The 19,267-nt window shown below is 45.3% G+C and overlaps 2 protein-coding genes across 4 annotated transcripts in view; both read right to left on the reverse strand.

The window, feature by feature from the left end:
* Positions 1–11,850, reverse strand: part of BBS4 (Bardet-Biedl syndrome 4) — a 36,420-nt gene extending 24,570 nt beyond the window's left edge. For 2 of the 3 annotated variants that reach the window (XM_030281573.4, XM_030281572.4), the window contains exon 1: positions 9,939–10,113. In XM_030281573.4, coding sequence (XP_030137433.4) covers positions 9,939–10,098 — 160 coding nt within the window. In that variant the 5' untranslated portion in view covers positions 10,099–10,113. Of the gene's footprint in view, positions 1–9,938; positions 10,114–11,760 lie in introns of those variants that run through there. The other variant, XM_002193025.6, reaches the window with a different exon arrangement.
* An 875-nt stretch (positions 11,851–12,725) lies between these two features.
* Positions 12,726–19,267, reverse strand: part of ARIH1 (ariadne RBR E3 ubiquitin protein ligase 1) — a 49,920-nt gene continuing 43,378 nt past the window's right edge. Inside the window, exons 10-14 of the mRNA XM_030281578.4 lie at positions 18,611–18,741; positions 18,455–18,512; positions 17,463–17,723; positions 16,918–17,030; positions 12,726–14,338 (exon numbers count right to left, since the gene is read on the reverse strand). Coding sequence (XP_030137438.1) covers positions 14,254–14,338; positions 16,918–17,030; positions 17,463–17,723; positions 18,455–18,512; positions 18,611–18,741 — 648 coding nt within the window. The 3' untranslated portion in view covers positions 12,726–14,253. The remainder of the gene's footprint in view (positions 14,339–16,917; positions 17,031–17,462; positions 17,724–18,454; positions 18,513–18,610; positions 18,742–19,267) is intronic.

Here is a 19,267-nt window from a genome sequence, read left to right on the forward strand (position 1 = left end):
GATTTTCTCAAAGGACTGGAAAAAATAACAATAAGTTATTCCCTTTCGTGTAAACCTCCCTAGGAAATTATTTTGTGCTAGCATCTTCATATTGGATAATTATAGCTTAGGGATGAACTATCAAACAGTGGGGTTTAGATTTAATAAAAGGGCTTTAAAGTGCTGTAAAAATAAGATGGGGGAAAAACGCCCCAGAAGCTTTTATGAGATTTCATGGGGGAAAATGATTGCTAAAGCACCAGCAATAAGAAGTGGCTAAAGAAAAAGTTTTAGTCATCTATCTCAGAGGGAAAAAACCAGTTCAGAGCCCAGCCCTCCTTCCAATCCAGATTACTGGAAAGTGTCCAAGACCCAGTTCACCCCTTCCAACTGAACCCAACCTGCAGCGACCTGAGCAAGAGCAGCAAAGGAGCAAAAGGCTCAAGAGGACATAAAGAAGAAATGGTTATTGCCCAAAATCCCCAATAACCTAAGGCATATATAACATATAGCACAGAGAGAGGACAGAAAAGCTTTGCAAAGGCAGTTAAATAGAAGTATTTTTAATTTTTTTATTCTGCAGTAGCTTCATGAGCCACAGTCTGGATCCATTGTGGTAGGTACCATTGCGGTAGGTGGGAAAGATTTTCCAGAAAGATTCAGCTGTCTCTTTCCAAATTCTAGTTCAAAAGTCCATGTTGCAAAACAGCATCATCCAAGAACAGATATATTTTCAAAACTAACAAACACCCAGGCAGTGCCTCAATTCTCTATTGCAACATTTTGATATTGAGGCAGCAGAAGCACTAAAGAATTTCATAAAGTGAATCTTAGAATCACAGGATGGTTTAGGCTGGAAGGACCTTAAAGATAATCAAGTCCCAAGCACAAGGGACACCTTATGCTATCCTAGGGTGCTCCAAGCCCTCTCCAACCTGGCCTTGGACACTGCCAGGGATCCAGGGGTAGCCACAGCTGCTGTGGGCAACCTGTGCCAGGGCCTCCCCACCCTCACAGGGAGGAATTTCTTCCCAATATCCCATCTAACCCTGCTCTCTGGCAATTTAAAACCACAGCACCTTGCTCTGAAGAAGTCAAAGCAGGAAGCAGGGCTGTGGCAATGAGAGATGCAGGTTATCAGCTCCCATCATCAGGCAAGGCTCCCTGGGACACACAGCAGCATGACTGGATGGGTTTGGAGACCCAGTTCCCAGTTCCAAGTCATTCTGGTCGTTGCCTTAATGCAAACTCCCAATGGCATAAAGACAATCCACTTGTCTCTGCAGGAGAGCATCCACACCTGAGAGGAAACACATGGAATTCTCTGCAGAGCACTGCCCACCCCATGCCACACTCCCAGCCCAGCCTCCTGTGGATGTGTGCTGACATTACTGCCAGGATTAGCATTATTTCCACTCCCAGAGCTTGGGGAAGGTTCAGGCTGACATTACTACCAGGATTACCATTATTTCCACCCCCAGAGCTTGGGGAAGGTTCAGGCATAGCTGTGGTTACAGCCCAAACGCAGCTCTGTGCTCTCCTAGCCATGTTAAATAAACATGGATAGGGAGGATGAGCCCATCTGTGCCTGTCTCCTTTTTGCCTTGAGCTTCACAAGCTGCCAACACCAGGAATTCCACTACCGTTTGTAAATCCTGTGTCAGGGAGGGAATGAGCATCTTCTGGGCAAAAATAACATTATTAAAATAATAAGGCACACACTCAAACAGCTTCTACAGAACAACACAGCCCTGCAGGGAATTGGATTTTCTGAAACAAGGTATGACAATGGAGAGAAAGCATTTGTAAGCTCTAGTATCAATCTTCTTATCAAGATTTAAAACTAACAGACTCCCTTGGTGTGAGAAGAGCATCCTACAAATTTCTAGCAGAGCCAAATTTGACAAGAAATCCTCTTCCTCAGACTCTTTTACTGAGACTGTGGCAGTATAAATACATTAGAGCTTTGAAAGAAAACTAGCACAGGAACATTGCTCTTCCTACGCCCAGATCCATCCTTGGAGTTTGAAAATGGAGCTGTTAATGTATTCAAAACTCAGTAATAATGAAAAATAACCCCAAAACCCAGCAATCAGAAGAGGCTCTACAAGCCATATTTCACTCACCATGTGTGAGGGAATATATGTGAGAAGAGAGGTGTTTGTATGCACAAATCCCTCTAAAATGGATATAAACAACAACAACAAAAAAAGGACCAGCTTTACACTGCAGCCATTGTCTGTTTAATCCCTTTTCCCTGTGTTTTCCCGTTTGCAAATTGTTGCTGGAACACCTTTAAATCAAGCCCTAAAGCCGTGTGGTTGCTCGTTATTTACAGTCAGCTGGGGTTAATAAAACTCATCAGACACAGCCCGGTGCTGGCGAGGGGCCATAATTCATCCCCAGAGCTGCCTCCCACGGTTAAATCGCTCCAAGAGGTGCAGGGAAAGCTGGAAGAGGCTGGAAAACAGCGGCTTAAACAACAACAACAAAAAAAAAAGCAACATTTCTGACTCTCCACCTCCCCCTGCAGGAAAATTAGCCAGGGATAGATGAAATACCACAAAATTGTATCTTAAATCTGATTTAGACTCTAGGGTATAGGGAAAAAGGGGCATTTTCTCTTGCTACTATGCACCACATAAATCTCATTGAGTTGCTTCTTCAGATTTGTGGGGTTTTATTCTGATTTAAGACATTCACAGTTCTGAGTTACTCCAAAAAAAGATTGTTTCATTTATGAAATAAATACACTGATTATTCAATTAATTTGCCATATAAATAGAATTTATTTATTTAATTATTTGTTCTACTATGTGCTGCTCAAGTTCAACCTTAAGGTGAAGCGGGATGATCTGTAAATAAACACACACTTGTCATCCCCCTGGAGCTCCCAGTGACAGTGAGGTTCCTGGGGCAAAACCAGTTTGGTCACTGGGAAATCTCTGTTAGCAGTAGAAAGATGGTGAGACACCACTGGCTAGTACTGGCTCCATCTGGAGGAGATGAGATTTACACACATCTTTAACACAAGTACATAATCCTGAGCATTACTCCATAAAAAGTTTAATTCAGGCCTGATAATGCTCACTTCAAGTCTAAAATTTGATTCAAACAAATAACACTGGAGAGAAATTTAGTAACAAATGTCTTTAAAAAGAAATTTGAAAAAGTATGATATTTCTGAAAAATGAGACCTGGAAGTCTGTTTGCTCTGCATGAGCCAATTCTGACCATCAGCGCTGACTGCTGAGCAGAGATGAGCTCACAACAGAGGAAAACCAAAAAAATAGGGGAACAAACCAAAAAACAGGCTACTTTAGATGTTAGTCCTTAAGTCCCTGAGGATGCAGACACCACACTTGGAGATACTCAAGGATCCAAGCCCTGGCATGACATCCCAGCTCTTCTCTGTTTAAACCATGTCCTGCTTGATGCCCTGTGCTCTTGTAGGCAAAGAGGAGTCTGAGCTCTCTCTGGGTGTTTGTTCCCAGATTTGGGAAGCAGAGCACACCATTGCAAAGGCACAGCAATAAAATGATTTATGACCAGCAGAGGTGAGATACTCACTGCTGGCTCCTCTCTGGCTCCTCCCACAGCAACACTGGGATGGGAGATATTTCCCCCACAAACTGGCTGCAAGCATTCCCAAAATAACCAGCTTCCCATTAATTCCAGCATCAGGAGCAAAGTAGTCTGGGGATTTCCAGTTCTAATCCCTCCTCTGGCTTTAATTCCTATGCTTAGTCTTTTTCTGTCTACAGCATGAGATATTTTGCATGGAAATTGAAACTAAAATCGTTATAAGGTATTTGTAAGAAAAGCTTTTCCTTTAGGAAGCAAAATAAGATTCCAGCATGGAGAGGACCAGAATCCAGCCATGTCAGTCTTTGAAACTTCTCACTCCATAAGGAATAGCACCTAGAACCTCAGTTCATCCACTGCCAAATAATGTTATACTGAAGGAATATTATAAGAACATAGAGATATATACACAAAAAAATATAGAAGGTGGTCTTGCAAACATTTTGGTACTCCCTACTACAAGACCGTATAGTTTGAGTTCTTCCTCATTGCCTCAGGATGAAGTTTTCCAGATATCCCAGGATGAACATTTGCCTCTGCACCTTCACTCTTCCTGACTGCATAAATGTGTTAATGATATAGTCCTTAATTACACAGTCACAGAAGCACACCCTGCCTCCTTCTAATTAGAAGAATAAAAATGAATCACAGTCAGGCAGGGAATGAAATTATTGAGAATTATGAATAAACCAGTGACAAAATACCAGGACTTGCAGTGTGTGTAATGTGTTGGCCAGTGAAGGGGCCAGGCCCTGCAAGGAGTGAATGGAAATATTTTTTATTCAAAAAGCCCTCAGCGAGCTGCTCCTTGCTCAACATGTCCTGTCATTCCTGTGCCACAGATGCTGTTGGAGAGCTGGGCTCAATGTAACAGGTGATTATGTCAAATTCCAGCTGCACAGACATTGGGAATTCTGACTCTTGAGTGAGCTGCATCTCCTTCAAGTGTCTGAAAATGAAGATATGAGTGACTTGCCTTGGGCTGTCTCCAAGGGAAAGGAGAGGAACAGGCATGCTTAGGAAGGGATTCATTCCAGCATAGATGGCTGGGAGAGGTCAGGGAATGGCACAGATGCCCTTTCCACTGACTAAACAGGGAGCATGGGTGATCTGCTGAGACTTGCTCTGCATCAGAGACGTCTCAATGCAGAGAGATGAGTTCCACCCTTCCTAAATTTGTCACTTACTATTTTTACAGAATTATTTTTAAATTCCCACCAGGAGATGCCATTTTATCTGTACACAGCATGCCAACAAACTGCAGCTGAAGGCTTTAAAATCAAAAGAAACTTGCCTGGCACCAAGGACTTTCAAAGAAACTTCAAAAAATGAATTTACCTGGTTTAAAAACTGGCACTAAAACGTTCCCTGTTGTGCTGCCTGCAAAGGATTCCCTGCTCCTGTCAGCACAGATATTAATGTACACACACAAGAGGGCAGAGCTGTGCTAGCACATTCCAATTTAAATATTACCAGTTCTTTGCAGTGCAAGGATTACTGTTATTCTGGAGAGAAGAGGATGAAGTGAAGGATATTATAGAATTTAATTACCCAGAAATGATAATCCATTTTTTAATCTCACTACTCAAAACCAGCAGCTGCATCAGATCCTGAGCATCACACACAGCACTCATTGCTCCCCACTTATCGGCGAGATGGAAATACCCAAGTCTCTTACATAAAACAGTGATGTAATTACCAACTAATCTAGCTTATTTAGGAACCAATTTCTTCCCACAAGGTTGGGGGTTCAAATGGACTAAAAGATCTTGGCCTGCATGTGGCCAAATGGGTATGGACAGATAAGGGCTGGATTGGCTCCCTCCAACCATGACATTCCCACTAAGGCCTTTTCTTTCTGACACACTTAGAAGTATTAATTAATTTAACTCAAGGGGGTTGTTTTTATCTGTATTTCTCAGGCAGCTTCACTCTTACAAGTTCAAAGGCAGCTTTGAAGCCAGCTCAAAGAATGGATTTATATTGATTTAAGAAACTGTATCAGAAATTCAGAAATGATCGGCACTGCAAGTGCATGGAATCCACTCCACAGGGTAAAGAGTTCCTGCTCTTCAGATTAAATACTCACAGAATCCCTTAAAACATCTGCAGGAGCAGGAGGGATCCCCACTGGTTCATCTGGGGCAAGCAGGAGCCACCCAGAGAGAGGCAGGACAGCTCATCAAAAGCCACTCACCTATTTCTGCATAATCTGAGCACTATTCATTATTATTTATTGCATTATTATTTATTAGCATTATTAAGTGCCACATTTTGAGATTGTTTATTGCCACTGGCACCTCCTAACCAGAGCCACAACACAACAGGCCAAGCAGTGCATTGCAATATATCCATTTGTATGATACTTTTCATTTCATTTCTCCAAATGTTTTGTTAAACAAAAGCCTGCAGCATCCAAAACTTGTCACTGCATATTAGGCCAAGTTTGTGGTTGATAAATGGAAAGCAATAAAAGCCAGAGCACTTTGCCAAAGGTCACAGTTAAATCCTTCCTTCAAATCCTAGAAAAAACATACCTACAAAGCATCCAAAAAATACCCCAATGCCCAAGCCCAGGAGAACATTTGATGTCTGCTAATAGTTTTACAGGGTTTTCATTTTGAAAATTATCTACCTGACCCTTCCTGTGGTAAGTGTAGAGGTGGTTGATGACAATTCAGAATTCTCGTTCTTGACAGATTAATGGGTTTTTAGGACAAGTTCTTCCCAGTGATTCAAGCAAAATCAATTTTGCTTCAGTGAGTTTATTATACTATGTACATATTTAGGATTCTACCTTGTCATTAAAACACCATCAGTGCATCTCAGAAAGTCTGAGGTCTCATATTCATGTAGAAATCCAAATGCATTTAAAATTGTCCCATTAACCTCTGAACTGTTATTAGACAAACACGAGCTCAGAACTTTCTGAACGCTTTTTCCACAATAAAGGGAAATAAATTTGAGTTATGTTCCATAAAAATCAACAATACAACCTGGTAAAAGCACTTCTCCAGTCCAGTACTATCAGATCCTATAAAATGATTTGATTTGCCTGTGTGGGAAAAAGAAAGTGAGAAGATGGGAGACAGCCTATCTCAATTCCAAACCAGTAAAGCATTTAGGGAAATATCTGATTAATTTAGAATGCAGGAGAGAGATTAAAACTTCACCTCAGCAGAGTGACATTAACTCCTTATCACTTCAAGGAACAGAGCTCCCTTTATTCCACCCTCAGTTGCTTGGGGATCAACAGAGGGAGAGTTATGGATCTTGATGGAGCAAAGGGAATTTATTTTGGGAGTAGCTCTCCCAACAGGGGACAAAGGACAAAATAATGAATGCTACTCCTGTGTCAGCTGTGAGGGATGATTGTCACCAAGCCTGGCCACAAGATACTTGGAGGGAGTCACCTCCACCCATGTACAGATTCAGATTCAGAATGTTTTACTGAGAGATTTCAAACCTGATTCCACCAACACCATCTGCTCCAGAACCTTGCTGAACATTCATCCTCTTCCCTCAGGGCTGGCCTGCCCACCAGCCAGACTCTCCCAAATCCCAACTTTCAGGCTTTGGCAGCCCAACATCCACATGATGGATCAGCTACTTCACGAGCAAATTCCACCTCCAAACTCAACGTTATCCTTCTAAGAGCCAAACAATCCAGTTTCTAAACACTGGTTGTAGGTTCCACCTTTTCTTGGCTCACGGGCTGGATCATGGGAGGAAAGCAAGAACAGTGAGGGGGAAGCTACTCAATTCAGGTTCAATATATCCAATGGAAAGCAAGAACAGTGAGGGGGAAGCTACTCAATTCAGGTTCAATGTATCAGACCTGCATCGCTGAAAACGTGGCCTTCTGGTTAAAGCCACAAACTTCACATGTGTATTTTGTCATTCCAATGATTTCTGGCAAATTTGAGACTCCATTCTCAGAAACACATTTCATACCTCACTCCTGCCCAGTACAAACTCAGACAAGCTGAACAGGCTGAATGCAGCACTGTGATGGTTAACACAGGGGCTCAGCAATTACGTGACCCCACCTTGCTACACCTGTGTGCAACCATATCATCGATTATTGCTATATTTGGGCACCAATTTTACCCACACCAAACTGTTCATATGGTCTCTGCATTTCACAGACCTGTTTGTGCTAATGTCGAGTTCAGGATCTCTCTTGCCAGAGGAAACACTGACACTGAAGCTTTATCCTGCTTGAAAGCACAATGCAAATATAAAAAGGCAATTTGCTGTAACAGAAAGTGGCCATTCAATGTTTAAAATGCCAGTTTAAAATAAGTTTAGCAGCACTCTTCTGTTCAAACAGCACTGATGTAGCCTGGCTCCTAAAGTTCATCGTAATTCTCCTCAGCCAAACTAAAATGGGATGAGGTATTTAATTAAGATGTTCTACAAATATTTTATTAAAAAAATGCAGCTATCATGGGAAATAGATGCTGCTCTTTCTTGCCAAATTCCACAAAAAAATATCCAACATCCTTTCGTTTTCCCTCCTCCTCTTTTTCATGCCCCCAGTCGCCCACCCACACACAGAGGACACTGTTACATCACTCCAAGTACAAATCTTTTTGCTGCCCTCATTTCCCAGAGATTAACGATCAGGCAGCTCAAATCAGCTTTCCCCACTGCACTAAAGTCAAATATTAAATGGCAAAGCCCAAAGGCTTTGAAAGCATTTCAGTCAGAACAACCTGAGGTGTGCCAGGCCTGGAGATGCCTCAATTTACCTTAAAGGACAGAAAAGAGAATTACAAAAGTCACGGGCTAGAGTATTTTTTAAAAAATCATCATGGTTTATTTGGAGTCAAGGGTTGTGTCAGTAAAAAAGGGAGCTCCAGAGCCACAAATAAATGGGACTTGAACAAGGAGGCAGAGCAGGGTGGGGGTTATGGAGGATGAGATGGGAGTCATAACCTTTATAGGAAAGGATAAAGATGAAATAGCTCACCAGGGAGCCCATCAGTGCCTCCACAGAAGTCAGACTAATTGCCTCAAAGTAACCAATTTAGAGTAATTTTAGAGCAATCCTTGCTCTGAAAGAGTTGAGGGTCAAGATAAAAGTAAATTTGGGAGTTATTTTTACTTTCATGCTGGCCTGAAGCAGTAGCAATTTCTCCTCAGCTCTGGGCAAGCTACCAAAGGGGCCTGGGCTTGTGCTGAGCCAAGCCCCATCTCCAGGACAGCCACACTCTGCTCAAGGGCTGGAATTCTCCTACCAGGAATTGGGACTATGAGAGGTTGCTCTGAGCTCCCTAAAAGCAAAGTGACTTTTCCAGCTTCCCAAAGCCTACATGCATGACAAAGAACCCAGTTAGGCAGAGTGTCATTGCATGCCCAGCTGCCAATCAAACTCCTTTTCACTGCCATCCAAAGGAATACTCTGACAGGCACATCAGGGCAGAAAGTGGCCAAAGGACTGTGCTCACCAGCTGAGGTTCCCCCAATGCAAAGGCAAGGGAAAAGGAGGATTGCTTCTGGCACTGGGAGTAAATAATTAGAATCTGAATTGATCAGGCCCTCTGAGCACTCAAGAAAGGATTATCTATCAAAAACCATCCCAAAAGCTCAGCTCAGGTAGGCACAAAAGCTCTGCAGTGACCACGTCTGCTGGAAGGGGAGCAGTGCCACAGAGAAGGGAACACTCATTGTGTGTGTCAGGACAAGTCCTGCCTCAAGAATGAGGGAAAGCAGAAAAGGAGAGGCTGAAGGATTTATCAGATACCTCAAAACACAGCAGGATTTGGTCAAACATTTTGAACCAACAACAGAAATTGTACCTCTTCCAGCTCAGATTGAACCAGAACTTCAAACCAACAATTTGCACAGAGTGAATTAACACATTTTCATTATTAAAAAAAAACAAAAAACCAACAAACAAAAGCAAAGCAAAGGTAATTAAACTCACAACCTGCCTGATGTTATATCACTTTTACTTCAAAAATTGGAACATAAAATGTAAAAAAACCCCACAAGACACAATGTTTGCTTCCCAAGATTATTTCCAGAGCAAGACATCATTCTGAAAAACCCAAAACAAACCTGTTATTATTTGAGAGAATAAATGAGTATCAAACTCATTAACCGCCCCATAAGTAAGTACACAATAAAATAAACAATCTCACAGATTATAAGCAAACATGATATAGGCTGTGGCTATGGTAAGTCAGCCAGGAACAGCACTGAGCTCAGAGAGACCCTGGAAAAATACTGGTACTCAGCAAATTACAGTCTAGACAGCCTCCTCTTTTCCCAGAGGACATTTATTTCCTCCTAGACAGCTGCAAACACTATAGAAAAAACCTTAAAACCAACCTGCCCAAGCAACACAATCAGATCTTCAAACAAACCTTTTTTAGGACGGGGTTTTGTTGGCTCTGTAGCCGCTGGCAATGAAGAAACCTGAAAAGACAGAAACCAGGAGTAGTAAATATACCAGGCAAGGTTTCTGGAAGCTCTGTTCCAGAAAATAATCAGAAAGGACAACTGGCAAATCCCAAAGGAGGGCATAAAAATAGCAGCATTGCTGCTGGACAAACTCTGCCCTGCCAAGCAAGGCAGAGATTTCTGTTGCACAGCTCGATTAAATAAACACCCTCATTGTGCAACACATCCCTGTTCATGGGGTCACTTCTGATCACCTGCATCCTGGGAAGTGATCTTTACCCTCCAAAAAAAACAGCACATTTAAGCACCTAATTACAGATCACACAGAAAATAAGTCAGAGGCATTTATCATAAAACATTGATGAAGTCAATTAGGGCAAAGCTGTTCCTGGGGAACCATCTGAGTCCGCAGGATTGAGCACAGGGATGTCCCATGACATGGAGGGCACGGAACCTCCCCCAGCAAACACTGTCCAGAGCTCCCAGTCCATGGAAAATACATTAATTTTATATAATTTTTTACTTTGCATCCATCAAACCTTCACAGAAGAGACATGGGTTTACACAGGAAAGTATTTTTATTTTTCACTCTGCTTTATGGGAAGACACAACACAGGATATTACACACTTGTGTCACTTCCCCTCTCCTTAATAAATAATTTTCGAAGTCAGAGATTCAGTCAATCTTTGTTCCTTGCAATTCTTTGGGAACATTTTCTAGTTGAATCTTTTTTCTTGGAGATGGGGCAAATAAGAGAGGCTGAGACATGAAAAATAATCCAAGAAAAGCTCTTCCTTTTTTTTTTTTTTCTACTGTTTAATTTTTCATTTCTTAACAGTTTCTAAAATTTTATTGACTTTTCTGATTCCTATTGTGAAAAACTGAGCTGCTATATTCATGGAATTACCTAACTCCGAGCCCTCCATCCTCAGGAGGAATAACCAGCACAAACACCTCATTTTTTTACATATTGCAATTTTTTTTTTAATCTGCACACCCATCATTCTCAGTGTTTTCACTCTGCTACGACATTCCTGGAGTTTCTCCTATTTCGTCCTCACCTGAGTAACTTTCTCCCCATCCTTTTGTCCGGATCATTTCTAAGTACACTGAACAACCCAGGCCTGGCACTGATCCCTGCAGGGCTCCACAGCAACCACCCTGCATCCCAAAAAACTACGGAATTATGGAATGGGTTGGGTTGGAAGGGACCTTAAAGATCATTTCGTTCGGGCCCTGCCATGGGCAGGGACACCTTCCACCATCCCAGGGTGCTCCAAGCCCTGTCCAGCCTGGCCTTGGGCACTTCAGGGATCCAGGGGCAGCCACAGCTGTGCCAGGGCCTGCCCACCCTCACAGGGAACAATTCCCAATTCCCAATATCCCATCCATCCCTGCCCTCTGGCAGTGGGAGCCATTCCCTGTGTCCCCAGTCCCTCTCCAGCTCTCCAGGCCCTGGAAGGGGCTCTGAGGTGACTCTGGAGCCTTCTCCAGGCTACACACCCCCAACCTCCTCAGCCACTCCTTGTGCTGCAGCCCCTTCCCCATCTCCATGACTCTTCCCCTGTTCCAGCACGTACTAATCGATAATTCACGTTGATTACCTCAGCAAAGGCTGAATTTCCCTCACGTTTTCCATACCAAGTGTGCTGATTAAAAACTCGCTCTTCAAAAGAATTTCCCGCCGCCGCCGCCCCTCACTTCCCCTCCCTTCCCCTTCCCTCCCGTCCCTCGCCCCTCCGGTCCCTCTCCGCCCCTCAGCCCGGGCGCCTCTCTGCCCTCACCGCGGTGTCCTGCGGCTCCGCCATGGCCGCGGCGGGCCGGGGTTGCCATGGCGACCGCCGCCACTTCCGGCGCGGCCATGGCGCGCGGGGCATGGCGGGAAGGTGGTGGTGGCGGCAGGACTCCGGACAACCCCCCCCGACCCCGTTTAACCTGAAAAACACCCGAAAAAACACAGAAATAATAAAATGTCCGGCTTTTCGAAGGTTTTATTGTGAACTCCGCGGTGCAGAGGGAAATGAGGCAGTGAGGAGGGCTAGCCCGGGAAGCTCTGAGCGCTGCCTCCCCGCCCCACAGTAGCAGCAGGGAGGGGGGCTGGGATGGCGGATTTTGTTTATTTTCCTTTATATTTCCACGGTGTCCCGCCAGCCACGTAATTCACCTGCGAGCGCCTGAAACCCGGAGGAAAGGAACTGCAGCAGTTTCTCCCACAGAACAGGGCTCGGTCATTGTTGGGTTTGCCCACAGGAGCCCTCAGACCGGGATTCCTTTGGAGAGGAGTGCCCGCATCCTTTGGGGAACACGGAGTGAAAACCCAACGCCTCTGTGCTTCCACCTGCCCAGCCCACCACGCTCCAGCTTCCAGTTTCACCGGAGAATTCCCAGCGGGAATGGCAGGGATGGATCGGGCAGGGCCGCTCCCACGCAGCTCTGCGCCATCCCACCCCTCCAGCAGCTCCAGGAAAACCACCGCGAAACCGGCTGCACTCTCTCACGTTTGATTTCCAGGGCAAATAAAGGGAAAAGCAGGTATACAGGGACAAAACCACGTCCGTGGAACAGCGGTAGGAGCAGCGAGGGAGCCAAAGTGACCCCACTGCCAGCTGGAAACAGCATCCCGTGTTACAGCCCTGCCTGGGATCTGCCTTTTTTATCTGATCCCTTCACAACTTCCATCCCCTGGAAGCTGGCAGAGCGGCAGGAGGCTTGGAGGACACTTGCCTGGCGAAAAATACCACAGGAGGAATTCCTATACAGGAGTAAATTTAATAAAACCACCACCAATTGTTTACTTTAACATAGCTCTTGTTACAGAAATCATAAAAATGGACTCAATAGCTAAACTCATTAGTTCTTTCCCCTTTTAATTGAAAAATACTCCGCTGATTTCAGCTTCTACTGCACTAGATGGAGTGTTAAATAGTTGCCAGGACAGGACGCCCAATGATTGAGCCCAAAACAAACACAAAGACAATTCCATCAGCTTTCCTTTTCAATGTTACGACTCGTTATAATGAAGTGAAAATTAAAACAGCAAGAAAGGGTCCATTTGACAGATGAAAGGTGGAGGGAGAGGAGATCCACAGCCGAAATCCTGCAGGAAATCTTTGGAGAAGTGGTGCAAAACACCCCTCCTTGTCCTGCCTTGGGATCCAAAACAAACCTCTAAACACACACAAACACACACACGCACACTCACACGCCTCCTCTGGGATCACAGCACGTGTCCTGCGTGCACCAGTGGGAACAGAGAGCTGGATTTGGGCAGGTAAAGATCTGGGGCAAAAAACAAACCAAGAAAAAGGCAAGGCATCCTGAACCAGAGCTCCAGGAGCTGCGAGGGGCCGCGTCCGTCGCCAGCAATGGATACACACACAGACCTGGGGGAGGCCCTGGACAGGAAGGAACTGCAGGAAGAGGAGAAACCCAACTGCTCTGGAAAAGCCTTTCAAAAGGAAAAAAAATTAAAATATATATATATAGATATATTCACTACACCAGCACACGCTTCCCCCACCCCAGCCCAGGGAAAAAAAAAAAACAAAACCAAACAAAAGAATCAAACTGAAAGAAAATGCACAGCAAATAGACATAATCTTGAAGATTTTTAAAGAATAAATATTTTTTTGTAATTAAACATTATGCAAACACGTGCCACGCTTGCTCTTTGTCCATGCATATGCGCTATATACAACTTTGAAAAATACTGTGTTGTCCTCTTTTTGTTTTAAAAGTCATATACAAAGGTTGGGGTTTTTTTTCCTTGCTGTGTACCCCCCTCCTTCCCTCCCCAAAAATCCTCTTTACAATGAGCCAATCCACATTCATCCGTGTATTTGGGTAGCAGAGAGGAGGAGGGGGGTGGGAGAGCCACCCCCCCTTACCAAAGTCCATCAAAATGGCTGGTTTGGACATGTAAAGCAGTGTCAAGAAACTGGTTTAAGTTTCATCTGTACTACACACAGGAAAAGAAAGAGAGAAAAGAAAAAGGAGTCGGCTTGGAGGATGAAGCTACGTTACAAGTTAAAGTTGGAGGGTTTTTTAGTGCGTCTGTCACACTCTTGGCCGCCTAGAATACTGTTGTACAATGGTTTATCTACCTTTTTTTTTTTATTACAATATAATTTACTTAATTTTTCTGTTAACAAAACAGAATCCCAGTACTACAGACCAGCGGTGTAAGAGGCAGAGCAGCGCCCTGGGTGGGTTTTATTGGAATTGCATGAGCACTCTAGGATGGGAAAGGGTTCAGAGTTCATTGCTGCAGGCCGGGCTCAGTCCTCGATGTACTCCCACAGGTCCTTCTCGTAGCCTTCATGCACGTGCTGCAACAAAACCCTCCGCCGGCTCTCGCAGTATCTGCAGGGGACAGGGACAGCATGGAAAATGCACATCAGGAATCATGGAGCATCCCTGGCACCGAGTTTCCAACCCTACAACATTCCTCACTTCCCAAAGAGGTGATCCCCCAAGAAGGGAGTTTGTATTTACAGCCTGTTAACAGTGCTAATTAAGACTTTCATTGCTCCAGTCACTCAGCTCCAGGTCCCTGGCTGGAAAACCAGTGTGCAAATTCAGAGTTTTTCAGGCAAAAGTATCCCCAGAGCCTCTACAGCTGAGAAACCTCCAGGAATAACTGAAAGAGGAGGAAGCAGCAGCTGTGGCTTGAAGAAGTCTGAGCACAGGTTAGTGGAGACATATGGAATGGCATCAGCTCTCCTCAAACGTGGGTGGGTGCCTGCTCTAAGTCGCATCTGGACAACAAAAAGCCATGTGTTAGCTGGGAAAAACTAGCTGGAGATGTTCAAGGCCAGGTGGGGTTGGGCCACCTAGTCTAGAGGAAAGTGTCCCTGCCCATGGCAGGAGGTGGAGCAAAGATTGACTTTAAGATCCCTTCCAACCCAAACCAGTCCGTGATGAAAACCTCAGGAGCACTGACACAGTTTTAGATGGAGATGGAAGCAGTCCAAAGGGTTACTGGTCTGGCTGGAGAGCAGGTTTCACCTCACATCCCAACATGTGGCTCTCAGAGGGACACTACACCCATGGAGTATTCCCACCCAAGCTGACTGAAAAATGCTGCACATAAAACTGATCCAAGAGTCCTCCCAGGATCACTGATCCTGAGGAAAAGGGGTATCACAGAACACAGCAAAGGATATCATGGTCATTTTGGGTGTGTTAGAAGACAAAAAAGCACAGAAACATTGAGTGAATTCAGTTTCCAAGAGCAAACTCTAACTAAGCATCTGAGAGGCTCTGGCTGCTGGGAACCCAGCTTGCTTGGCAGTGGTCACACATCCCTCAGGAGAAACCTCCCAGTGGGAAGCTATCCCTGACCACAGCACACACTAGCACCTGGCAGGAATTCCTCACCTACTGCTCAGGACCTTATCAGAGTGACTGATTTATCCATCAGAGCAGCTGTGGCTCCCATCACTGCTGTCAGCTGGTGCAAGAGAAACCCCTGTACACAAAGTCCCATTGATTTTCAGGAGCATGTGATGGCAAACACGCGGTCTCTGCTTTCCAAACTTCAGTTATTTTTCTGCTGGATGGGTGTGGGGGGCTTAATCCTGTTTTCTAGCTATGTCTTTGCAAGCAAAGAGATCCAAACAGCTGAAACTAAACCAGCCTGGAGGGCAGTTCCTGCAGCTTCCCAGAGCTCTTTAAATCCACCTGATGACATCCTGCTCCCAGTCTTGCATCAAAGGGCACTGTGCAGGACATAATTAAGACATGACTGAACTGGTTAATCAGGGACCTGCACGGGCTTGACAGATGTGTATTGTTACTTCCCAGAAACGTGAAGGAAGATTTGGGATACTGTTTCCAAGCAATTCCGAATATATTAGTTGTAATTTCACCCCTACAAAAGCATCCAGGTTCACAGGACTGAAGTAAACAAGCAACTTCATCTGAAATACCAAATTAATGGTGGCCTTAAAGGGTAAATTACAAAATGTCTTCAAAAAGAAGGTCAGGAAAATCTTGTCCAGGCCCAGCTGTGCTGCCAAAGTTGGGCAGGATAAGGCACCAAATCTTAACAGCTCCTGCCACGCCCCACAGTCCATTGAGTCCTACAGATCACCCTGCTCTGGATATTTTCTTTCCCCTAAACCAGGCATAACAAATTCAGTGATTTTGGCAAAATGCCTCAGAAATGCAAGCCCTAATCCTGTGAGTCATCCACATTTTCAGCTTTGTACTTTTCCACTGTGCTGAAATTATTCCCCTGGGACTGAACAAAGCACTGTTCATCTGTGTCACCTGGACCCCAGTCCCCTGCTCCCCTCCCCAGCTGGGCAGGCTGCTCTCTCCCTCTTCCTCTGGGACAGCTTTCCTACACCCACGTTTTGCACAAATGGACCCAGCAGACAATTAAAAGAGCCAATTGCTCTCTGCTGGCAGCTCATCCCAGGCCAAAGCTGGCAGCTTGGAACAACAAAGTCACTCCTTGTTCTTTGGCCCTCACTCTGCAGATCCCGTTCTGGTGCTGGCCATTCCCACACGCTCCTTCTGTGCAGGAACAGCAGTGTACTGAGAGCCACTACTTCTGGACACAGGACTTCTTCCATTCCAGGGCTGGATCTTCCAGCTCCTGCTCTGAGAGCAGATGGAAGGCAGAGCTGGGAGCCTCTCCCCACAGGCTGTCACCTCCCCTGAGAGCTGGTCCCAGCAGGGACACAAAAACACACTGCCAGCATCTGTGTGAGAGCTTCACCGGGAGGATTCGGGGCTGGCTCAGGGCTGCACTGCTGTTCTCAGATATCCAGGGACTGGCTCATCACAATGGGTGGCACAAAGCCAAGAGCAAACAGCTTCCCAAGGATGTGGCTCTGGAGAAACTGTATCTTGCCAAGTGCTCAGGTCACTACCTGACACAGGGCATGGCAACACTCAGCTGCTTTGAGAGAAAGAAGTATTCCAACACAAACCTGTACTTATCCTGTACTTTCTGCTTTATGTCTTGCAGCGAATCTTGGGATATATCTCGCTCCAGGTACCCAGAAAGCACCTCTGTAGCATTCTCTAAGTCTGCTTGGTTATTCTGTAAAGACAAAAGAAAAATAGTGTTTGAGGGGGAGCAAAGGAAAGGGGGAGGTTTTTATTTCAGCACAACTGGAATCAGTAGCAAAATAAAAAAGTATTAGATATCATGGAATCCCAGACTGATTTTGGGTGGGAAGGGACACTGAAACGCATCCACTGCCATGGGCCACCTTCCACTAGACCAGGCAGCTCCAAGCCCCATTCAACAAAGCCTTGAACACTTCCAGGGATGGGGCAGCCACAGCTTTGTGATTCTGTGACTCCTGCAGCACACGATCCTACACAGTGCCTAGAGAGCCTCTAACTTTTGCACAACAGAATATTAAACCAGACTAAACTGGGCAAAAGTGAGGACTAGAGGCCCCCGAGCATTAAATCTTATTTCCTCAGTTTTGCAATCTGAATTCCTGATAACCCCATTTTCTCCTACCTCAAAGATAATGGACTGATTATTCTTTTTGAGGTAGAAGGCAAAGACGTAAGTGTACATGAGTGTGGCACGACACTGGCAGAGGACGTCGACTGCTTTCTTCAGGAACTGCACCTCGATCCATGACATGTTGTGCTGCTGCATCTCCTCCATCTTCTGCTTCACCTGAGCATAGAGCTTGTGCTCGAAGCGCAGGCTCTGCATGTGGTTCATGTAGCGGTTGCAGTAGAACAGGTACCTCTGCAGGGCTGCTCGGGATCGCTGTGTTAATTCCCATTAGGGAGAAAGAAAACAAATAGTTAAAACAAAGTAATGGCTGCAAGAGAAGTAAGTAAACCCTTCACAAGGTTCTTCCTGATCCAGAGAACGAGCTTCCTTTGCAAAGGAGGCTCCTCTCCCATCATGTTGGGCAGACGGCTCCGTACGGCCCCGCTAACCCTGGGAAGCACCCTGGGCACTTCCCAGCACAGCTCTAACATCCTCACTGCCAACCTTGGAAGCAATTACAATCACACTGCTCAAGCCTCATCACTTTTGTATTTCAGCCTCTCGACTCAAGGAACAGCACTCAAATGTTTCCACTGTCATGACAAAAGATGATGTTTTGTTGGGTTTTTTTTGCTAATAAGGAATTCTAATTACTGTGCTTGTGCTAAAAGGGCAATCTCAGGTTGATTATAAAGCAGGGGAAAGGCACCGTGTGCTAAATAGCACAAGAGAACCAAGATGACTCAATACACAGTCTTATTTTCTCCACTGACAGACCAGCTGTAAAAAAGTAACACCATGGGCATGGTTCCACTTGTGTGCTATGGATGTACAAAGGTAGCACATAGCAGGCAAAGCCATCCCTATCTTAAAAGTCAAAAGACTTAACTGTCCTTTGGATTTGTGCCCGAATCCGTGAATTCCTTCAGAGCAGATGTGTAGGTTTACAGAAAGCACATCACAGGGCCGATGATCTCCCTCATCACCAAAGGTTATGGACTCACCTCCTGTGCATCCCTTGCTGCCTTTGCATCATCCTCATTGTAGCGATTACAGTTGTACCTGTAACAGGGACACCGATTCCACAGATTTCAGTCCAAATCCGTGCCGCTTGCACCACGACCTCCTCGCCTTCCAGCAAGGCACGCTCCCGAACTCACCAGGCAGATCCGTGGGGCTCCCAGGGGCCCAGACACACCCAGCAGAACTCCGCCTTGCAGTTCTGGTTCCGACAGACCATGTGGTTGCAGCCCCCGTCCTTCTCGATGGTGACGTGGCATTTTGGGCATTCCTGTCCACAGGACAGAGAGCACCGTTAGCAGGGCAAGCATGGAACCCCAACAGCCTGGAGAACTTGGAAAGGTTCCCATGGCAGTCAGACAGAGCACGTCAAGTGAAATACATGATTTAATTCTTCCCTTTGGACATCAAGATCCTCTTCAGTCAGGCCATAAAATACTTCCAAACCCGGAGCAGTTAGATAGAAAAAACTTAAGGAATAACATATTTTATCTATGCTGCTCTCACAGAGGGACACTGAGCGAGTCACTTCATGACCTTCCCCAAAGTCCCAGCAGAGGGGTGGTCTCTAAGAGCCTGGGAAGCATGTGGCTTTCCTCACCACCAAGTGTCTGGTCCACTCTGGGACTGAGACCAAGCCGGAATCACGCTGTTACCAATCCGAGACACCTGCAGCCGAAACATGCCATCCAGAAAGGAGCTGAAAACATGCAGCAAGACTCTAACATGCTTCAAAGAAGCTGCTGTCAGCTAAAAAGACACTTCTCTTCCTGAGGTGTTTCCGTGTTTCCCATCAG

The sequence above is a fragment of the Taeniopygia guttata genome, chromosome 10, assembly GCF_048771995.1.
Source record: "Taeniopygia guttata chromosome 10, bTaeGut7.mat, whole genome shotgun sequence".
NCBI classification, from domain to species: Eukaryota; Metazoa; Chordata; class Aves; order Passeriformes; family Estrildidae; genus Taeniopygia; species Taeniopygia guttata.